Source organism: Mus pahari, chromosome 2 (assembly GCF_900095145.1).
Source record: "Mus pahari chromosome 2, PAHARI_EIJ_v1.1, whole genome shotgun sequence".
Lineage (NCBI taxonomy): Eukaryota > Metazoa > Chordata > Mammalia > Rodentia > Muridae > Mus > Mus pahari.
This window is the reverse complement of record NC_034591.1, coordinates 127,110,466-127,120,292: the sequence shown is the minus strand read 5'-3', so window position 1 is coordinate 127,120,292 and position 9,827 is coordinate 127,110,466. Positions and strand designations below refer to the sequence as shown.

Genomic DNA, 9,827 nt, shown 5'->3' with positions numbered 1-9,827 from the left:
AGAGAGACAAAGAGAGACAGAGAGAGACAGGGAGAGAAGAGGAGGAGGAGGAGGAGAGAGAGAGAGAAAAGAGAAGAGAGAAGAGAGAAGAGAGAAGAGAGAAGAGAGAAGAGAGAAGAGAGAAGAGAGAAGAGAGAGGGGTACTAGATAGTCTATGATCTAACAGGGAGCAGGAGAACAGAAGACAATTCAGAAAGTAGCCAAGTCTGAAATCTGAGCTGGACCCCAATGTGTGACAGAAACCACTTTTCTTGGAGAACAGAGAAGCTTTGAGGATCCTGATGCTCAGATGACAAAATTATTTTTTGCATCAAAGCATTACACAAAAGGTTTTCTCTTCTCATTTTTCTATGCCATGTAGCACCCTAGTTTCTGAACTTGTTCATATTCTGTTAATCGTTCTGCTCAACAAGCTGCCCTAACCCACACTCCTAAAGCCAATGAAAACATGGATTTGATACTTCAGCCAGGCCAGTGTAGAGCTGTTTCTAGATCCATTGCATCAGCTAAGGTAACTTGGAATTATTTGTATAAATAATTGGCTGTCATGAAAACCTTAGCTTTGTATATGACCAGAACACTTACCTTTATCTATGAGTGTAGCATCTTGCTTTGCTTCTGACATGGCAGGTTCTATAAAGTTTGTTGTTTATAGTGCAAATATATCAAAAAGACCACTCAGTAATCAATGTCATTATATACTTTAGAAATTCCATAATATCCTCACAAATTAGTCACAGACATATTTAGATAAATTGAACATGGGTCTCACTTCTCTAAGGAGGAAAGCAAAAATATTTGTGGCATTGCGTTTTAACAGTATACACCTGGCTTCCATTTCTTTGCTTGGAATAAGTCTAGATACAGGTGTAGTCTTGACTAGATTAATTAATTATTCAGTGATTCATAGTATTATAGCCCAAATGCTTTAAAGTTACATTAGGAAATGTTTTCATTTAGGCCTATTAATTAACATAGAGACAACTAGAGTGTGATTGTGCTCAAGTCTCTGCATGTATATATGGTGCAGGAAAAGGTGACCAGGGGTGAAAATATCTCTAAATTACCTCCCACCTGACTCCCATTCACCTCAAGCGGTGACCTACTTGGAGACTTTGTATTGATTCTTTCCAGAGAGTATTACCACTAATTAAAACAATGCTTCCTTGAATGTGAAGGTCAGAATTATGAAGTGTACTCTACTGGTCCACACAACAGTTCCTAGGGAAAATGGAATTTCCTAACAAAGCTATGAAGAAGTACAACCATACTTAACAGCCAAAAGAACAGACAATATCTTTGTTCCTATGCAAAAAGAAGGCTGGATTCTTCATAGCAGATATGAAAGAGATGTGAGTTATAGAATGGTCCTTGCCATATGTTAGTTTTAAAGTGTGAGCCAGATATTTTCTCCCTTTTAGACATTGATTTATTTACCTAAAATGAAGAACATAAATAAAAATATTTCTGAACAGCGTTCTGGTTCTTTGGACTGAAAATCATATTTCTAGTAAGACCTTAGTACTAGCTATTCTCATTCATTTTGAGATGCCATCAATCACTCTTTCACCTCTAGATAGACAGCTATAGATAGCATGAGGTACATACATACGCATATGTATTTAATATCTATCTGCATATGTACATGAATTCATGTTGATTCTGTAATTTTAATCATACACATTTTCTATTAATCTATTTCCCTGACACACATCTCATTATAAATAATATAATTAATATTTCTCTTCTCTATTTTATGCAAAAGTTATCATCAAAGTTATGAACTTCTACCAAATGCATATTTACTAGCTGCTCTGGTTGACTTTTCTTGTTGTGGGATTGATGTTTGTCAACTTGACATTAGCTAGATTTATCTGGGAAAAGGAGCTTCGGTTGAGAAAGTTCCTCCATCTTATTATGTGCAGGCAATCATGTAGGGTATTTTCTTGATTAATGAACAATATGGGAGAACATAGCACACTGACAGTGATGCAACCCCTTGGAGGTATCCCTGTGTCTTATAAGAAAGCAGGCTGAGCAAGCCATAGGGAGACAAGTCAGTGAGCAGCACTTGAATAGAGTCGTTCCCTCCTGATTCCTACCTTGAGTTCCTGCCATCACTTTCTTGTATAGTGGACTATTCTATGAGACACAATCTAAATAAACCCTTTTCCTCCAAGTTGATTTTTGTTTTTCTGGTGTATCACAGCAGCAGAAACTGTAACTAAGACATTAGATATGTACAATGCCTGAATATGGTAATTGTTATCACTAGTGCTTCATAGAAATATTATTTCCCCAAATTACATGTACATATTTGTCTTCTTAATTGCTTTTAATGTTGTTATGTTGGTCATTTGTGATACAGGTAGAACTATTTGTTACAAACTACTGAATTTTACACTGCACACACAATGAACTTTAATTTAATCCCTTAAAATTTTGTATGCAAAGCATAAAGACATCAAAAGACTCATACTATAGGAAAAATATTATTGAAGACCCATCTCCATGTGTACTGCATTATTCACAATTTATTAATTTTCTCCATTTACATTTAATAGTCTCCTTTTGGTAATTTATCATAGCAGGGTTTTGTAGATTGAAGGGTAAATCATGACCTGAGGTGTTTGTGTTGCAAATTTCAACTATCCTTTTTTATCTTGGAACCATCCATCTCCTGTCTTTTTACCTTTCTCTCTGTCTCTTTCTCTGTCTCTATCTCTCTCTGTTTCTCTTTCTCTTCTCTGTCACCTACACTTATTAAAAGAAATAAGATGGCTTCATGTAAAAGACCTATATTCCAAGAATAGAACATTCCTGTACTTGCTGGGTTTGTGTCAACTTGACAAAAGCTGCAGTCAACAGAGAGGAAGGAGCCTCGGTTCAGAAAGGTGCTCCCTGAGGTCCAGCTGGAAGGCATTGTTTTTGTTTTCAATTACCAATCAATCTGGGAAGGGTCAGCCCATTGTGGGTGGTACCATCCTTGTGTTGGTGATCCTGGGTGCTATAAGGAAGCAGGTTGAGCAAACCAGGGGAAGCAAGCCAGTAAGCAGCACCCCTCCATGGCTCTGCATGAGCTCCTATCTCTAGGATCTGCCGTTTGAATTCCTGTTCTGACTTCTTTCAATAATGATAAACAAATTGGAAGTGTAAGCCAAATAATCCCTCTTCTCCCCAACTTGCTTTTTTCCACAGTGTTTTGTTGCACAAGAGAAAACATAACTAAAGACAATACCACAGCCCTCTAGTATGTAGTCCTTTGTTCTCTTTTCTAAGTTTCATTTTTCACTATCCCCAAACTGGTTGAATCCCTTGAATGTACATAATTAACCAAGTTTTGATCTTACTTGAGTCAATAGCATAGCCATCACATAAATTTCTGTACCTTATGAAATAAGAGATAATTGCTTAGCATTGCCAACATTATGGACATTGGAGTCTTACCATTGAAGTTAACATTGCGGATATACTTCAACAACTTCTTGCCCCCTGCTTGCTCCATCTCTGGACACACTCCCCGGTAGTCAGCACACAGATCCTTATTCATGTGATGAAGGGCATGTGCCATGGCATACACAGCATCGATCACAAACTGTACTTTACCCTCCTGCTCATAATTGGAGTCTTTTCCAATTCGCTCCTGTCCTGCACATTAAAACAAGAAACACACAAAGATCGGTGTTGAGGGAGATGGTACATTTCCATTTCCTTTTGATAATGAATGAAGATAACAGTCTTCCAGAAGTCAAAACTGCAAGCCACATAGCCACCCGAGGCCATCCCATCCTATTTTTCTAAATTATGGAATTTTCCTTTGGTGGCTGTCACACTGACTGTTTCATTAGGTAGGCCTTAGAAGCAGGAATTCAAAGGGGCTTTTGTCATGATGGCCTTTGTCATGAGCCAACATGGTACCTGCAGTAGCGTGTTCCACAGCTCCAAGGGTTTCATGTCTTCTATCTTACCCTGAGGAGAGGTGAGGGGTCTATATTAGAATCTTTAATGGTTGCTTGCTCTGTAAGGGACAATGTGGACAGGACAGACAGGAACACAAAGATTTTCAAGTCTGACCTCATTATCCATCCAAAAACTTGCATTCCTGGTGTGTTCCTGTGCCCACTATGGTCATTACTAAAGACACGGGTGGTCAGAGCAGAAACTCTAGCTCATTATTTTTCTTTCATTCTCCACTGTCACACACAGAGATAGAATGTATGGAACAGTCTTACCAATTCTACCTCAGACAATCCACAGAGTTTTGGGTACACTGCCAATGTTTGTGTTTTATTATCTCTTTATCTGTCATCAGGATGTGAGGCTAAGGGCCTCCGATCAATGATTCATTCTTCATGTTTATCTCTGCAAATGGCAGAGCTGACAGTCACATGGAACACTCATTCAGACTTCTCTCCAGCCCTCCACTGCCCACAGAATACGAAGTAACCCTCTTCTCTTGACCACACTCGAAGAGGTGGTCATTCTTCAGCTTGCCCCATCTGCCCATTCATGGTGGCAGCTGACAAGGGCTCAGTTATTGTGCACATTGGAAAAGCTACGCAGCTTCTCTAAGTTCAATTTTCATTTTGTGAGTTGCATATTTTTAATTTTGGAGATTATAATATAATTATATCATTTGCCCCTTCTCTTTTCTCTTTCTAAACTCTTCCATATAACTTTCTTTCAAATTCATGGGCTCCTTTTTCATGAATTGTTGTTAAATGCATACATGTATGTATATATTCCTAAATACAGGCTACTCTATCTGCATAATGTTATTTGTATGTATTTATTTTCAGGGCTAACCATTTGGTATTAGATAGACAATTGCTGTACTTCTCCTTGGGGAAGATTACTGCTCCTGCTGACAGCATTACAGAGTCGCCTGTAGTTCTTTGTGTAGAACTGAGGCCTCATAGACATTTCCCATCCTCTCTTGCATGTCCACTGTATTACCCTTTTCCAGCTCATGTTTATCCAACCATGTTGGTAAGTCATTATGGGTAGTTTCTGATATCACTAGAAGACACATAGTAACATCATTTCCCCCCATTTCTTCCATATATGTATGACTTCTTAATCTCCCCTGACTTTGCACACATTCTTTGTCTTCTTTTGCCAGGAAGACCTATGTCCTGGCTTCTGCGCTTTATGATTGAATTTTCTATTTCACATGTAAGCACAAAGTTCCTATACTTTGCCTACCAATCAAATTAAACATTACAAACTTCTATTTTATCCCTTGTGTCAGCATTTATCAGACTCTACCTATAGGTTTCCATGACAATTTGCATCCTTTCTATGTCCATGACAAAGCAGAGCATTGAACATCTAGCAGATGCTAAATAATTTGTGCATTATATTACATATTCGGATCAGGTGGTTGGCAGGTGCCTGTAAACCCAGCACTTGTGAAGTATACGTCCGAAGTTCAAGATTTTAAAGCTAACCTTGCACAAATGAGACCCGTTCTTAAAAAGGGAATGGATGAATATATCATAAAACAGATAACGGATTTATTTTTTAATTATATTCATGTATGTATATGTGTATATACTTGAACGTATGTGTGTGTGTGTGTCTGTGTGTGTGTGTGTGTACTCCTTTAGGCACTGGTCACTAGAACTTGCAAGAGTTGATTCTATCCTTCCGTGACATAGGACCTAGAGACCAAACTCATTAGGCTGTGAAGCATGTACCTTTGCTTACTGGGACATTTTACTGGCCCACCCACAAGTAGATAAATTATAAATTCTCTAAGCACATGATATCATGAGTCTTGTCCTGATGTGAAAAATAGGTATCCAAAGACTATGCTTTACTTGACATGAACATTTCTTATTGTTTCTTGGGGCACATTTGTGCTGTAATGAAGCAGTATAAATTCCATCACCTCAAACATTCTTTCTGAAAACACACAGAGGACTCATAATATGTGCTGTGTTAAAATAAGTTTTAGGTCTCTTAACTGAGAAATTTTCTCGAATATTTAATTGTTTTCTCCATATGTCAGAGTTTTAAATCTAGATTCTCAATCTGTTGCACCAGTTATCCTAGAATAATCTCTCTAGTATTCTGTCGGCCAGAATACTCTAGAACTCATGCTGATCTTACATTTTTGACTTCCTAAAATACAGGGATTATAGGTGTGATCCATTGTGCCCAGAGAAAGTGTTTAATATTATGAAGTATAATCTCCATAAAAGATATTCAAAATTTAGCATGTCTATGTAAATTTTTATTTTTCCTCTGAAGAGTACACATTGATATTTCATGTAGTAGATAGTTTATTACATTATAAACCTACAGTCACATCACATGTAGATAAATCATGCTCATGGCCTCCTGTGTGAGCTGTAAACTATATGTAGAATAGAATAGACTTTTTTTCAGTTTAACAGAAAATCATCACAAACTGACTGCTCTTTACCTACTCTTGACTCTTCTCTAATTTCTTTTTCAAGTAAATTCCTAGCTCCTAATGATAGTGCAATGAATAATTATTGTTTTTGTCACTTCATAATAACTAATAGTGCTCTCAAGAATGCCCTAAGAACATATCCAGGAAATTCATTATGGTGTAATGAAAAGCCATGTTGTGGTGTGTGTGTGTGTGTGTGTGTGTGTGTGTGTGTCGTGTCTGTGTGTCTGTGAGTGCTTATTTCTGTGGTGTTTCCATGTACCATTTTTGACCAATTTTTGATTGGGAGATAGATTCTGAAACATGGAAGTGCCTTAGCAAGGGTAAATGTATCTCTATTGCTGTTGAATACTGACAAACTCCCCTCTAGAGGAGCTGGACCATTTTGCTACCACAAGACAGGAAATATTTTGTTTCCTCCCTACCACCCCAGCAGAAGAGACTGAAAAATTTCAATACGCAATCATCAGATATAGAAGGACAACTTCAAGTTATCTCTTTATTTATGATTTTTTTCTTTGTGTGTATTTGTGTCATATAAACACATAGCTAACAACAGAGACCAGAGGAGGGCATCAGATATTTTATTCTCACAACTTTTGCCTTATTCCTTCAGAAGAGGGCCTCTCACTTAACTGGAAGCTATGCTGGGAACCAGTAGGCCCTAGAGCATCTTTAGTCTTTGCTCCACATGGCTCTCAGGTTATAGATATGCACATGGTTATGCTTAAATTTTGAGGATTAGAGCTCAGGTCCTTAGACTTGCACAAAACACTTTACCCACACAGTCATCTCTGCAGTTCATTACTTGCCTTTTCCTCATATGGAAATTCTAATATCTCTGTATGGAAAAGAATGCCAATTGTTCACAATCTAGACAATTGCTACAAAAATTAATTCTTATTTCCCCCTCTATTTTTTAAATGATTTATTCATTATACTGATAAGAAATAAATTGCAAACATTTCCTCTAGTTTGTATTTTTCTTTAATGTATCTTTTTACAAATAAAAAAGTTATTCATTTTTCATAATAATATTTTCTTTATTAATTCTGATCACTGAAACATGCTTGAGAATATATTCTGGGGGTGGGGGGAGATACCTCACTGGTTAGGAGCACTTGACCCTATTGCATGGGACTAAGATTAGTCCACATGGAAGTTTACAAACATCTGTAACTTTAGTTCTAAGGATTCACCCCTTGGGCAGGCATCAGTACCTCACACTGTTAATGATTCTATAATGTGCTTACAGAAAAGAGCCAAGCATTGCAGCCCTCTGAGAGGTTCTACCCAGCAGCTGACTAACACAGATGCAGCCAACCATAGGCAAACATTAATGTGAGGTTGGGAAGAGTTAGGCGAAGGATGGAAGGTACTGAAGGAGATGGCAACCACACAGGAAGACAGACAGTGTCAAATAACCTGGAAGCTCCCAGAGTGTGAGCCACAACCAAAGTGCATACACAGGCTGGTCCTAGGTCCCAGTACATATGAAGTACAGGGCTGTCTTGTCTGGCCTCAGTAGGAGTGGATGTGCCTTTAATACTACAGAGGCTTGATGACTCAGTGTGGGGCGATACCCAAGAAGGGGCTACCCTCTCATAGGTGAAGGGGAGGAGAGATGGAGGTGGAGAATTCTCAGGGGGGACCAGGAGGAAGGTCAGAATTTGGGATGTAAATTAATAAAATAATTAATTTTTTTAGAAAATGACAATTTTTTTATATCTTGGAAAGAAACTTTACTTAAAGTGAGATATGTAAGGTACCATTTTATTAATTTGAGTATCTTTTTTGTTTGTTCATTTATATTTACATGTTTATCTCATGAAGTTCTTTTTTCAATTATTTTATGTGAGTGCTTTTTCTGCACGTACATCTGTGCACTACATGCATGCTTGTGTTTGATGAGGCCAAAAAGAGGGCATCAGAATTCCAGGGACTGAAGTGATTTGCTTTTGTGAGCTTCCATGTGGGTGCTTGGAATCGAACTTGGATCTTTCAGAAGAACTGCCAGAGCTTTTAACTACTGAGCTATCTCTCTAGGCCCTCTTGAGTAATGATTAAGTGTATTTTGGGTTCTGTCTCAGCGAAGCCAGTTAGTTTTGCTGCTTCTTAGACTGTTTTTTTTTTTTTTCCATTCATTTCTCACTGGCTTTTATCTTTGCATGTAATATAATGCTATAAACATTTCACCTTATTCCAACTTTTTATCAAAAAAATTTTAAAACAGAAATCAGTGTTAAGAGAACTTTACAGCAAGTCCATCGATTAGCTCTTAGCATCGTGTGTATGCTGTAAGGTCATGTTTATTGTGCTAACAGGGCCATCTCGCTTCTTTTATAAGCCTATTCGTTCTTTAATATTAATTTTCTAACATGATACTTTGCAAATTTTTCCTGTTTTTTATAGTACTCACAAAAGGCAATATTGGAAATATTATGAGCACTATAAACTCATACTATGAAATGACTTCAGTCCAATAATATAGAAGAACAGTTTCTAGCATGCTTTAATATGGACATTCATCCCAGAAAGAACTCTTTGAAAAATAATAGAACTGTTTTTGGTAATGAAATATTTTATTGTTGGAAAAATACTTCAGGCTTTATGCATTTCTTGGAGAGTTACCAGGTACATTAATGTACTAAAGGCTCTGGGAAGACTTCAGGATTAAATTTGTCAAACTAACAGAACTTGAAAACTGTAGCCTAGTTATAGAGAACCAGAAGAGGGAGTTTATTTACTAACAACCACACATATCAGTTAAATTGTGTTTTCCTACTGTGGCAAATGCTTATGTCACTATGACAAAACAGCTTGAAAAAGACAGTTTAAGGGAGAAAAGAGATATGTCAGTAGACAGTTTAGAGGCTTCACCTTGTTTGACCCTGTGTACTTGAACAGTACATCACAGAAGATGCCTGTGGCAGAGGACGGCTAGCTCTGAAGAAGAAGATAGTGACACTGAATGACCAGGGATAATCCACTCCCAAGAACCTGTACATGGTACCCTACATCTTCTGAATAGATCCCTCTTGTACAGTTTTCAGGCTATACCAAATTAGCTCCACAAACTGCAGTACAAAGCTGAAATGTAAACCTGTGGAGAGCATTTCACATTTAAACCACAGCAGGCAACTACAAATATTTACTCACTTTGAAGTTCTGGTTACTTGTGAACTATGACTTTAACTCCTGACTCTTTATCCACTGGATATTTGATTCTGTTCCAATATTGATAGCAACCACTGGGAGTGAGGAGTACTGAATCCTTCTGGAACATTCAGGGATGGTCCAAATCTGTCAAAGCCTATGAATTTTTTTGTTTGTTTGTTTTTGTTTTTGTTTTTGTTTTTTCGAGACAGGGTTTCTCTGTATAGCCCTGGCTGTCCTGGAACTCACT

General features: G+C 37.6%; 1 protein-coding gene across 2 annotated transcripts in view; it reads right to left on the bottom strand.

The window, feature by feature from the left end:
- The window catches only part of Grm7 (glutamate metabotropic receptor 7), an 858,724-nt gene that overhangs the window by 281,198 nt on the left and 567,699 nt on the right, over positions 1–9,827 (bottom strand). For both annotated transcript variants that reach the window (XM_021189985.1, XM_021189986.2), the window contains exon 6: positions 3,448–3,648. In XM_021189985.1, the coding sequence (XP_021045644.1) occupies positions 3,448–3,648 (201 nt within the window). The remainder of the gene's footprint in view (positions 1–3,447; positions 3,649–9,827) is intronic.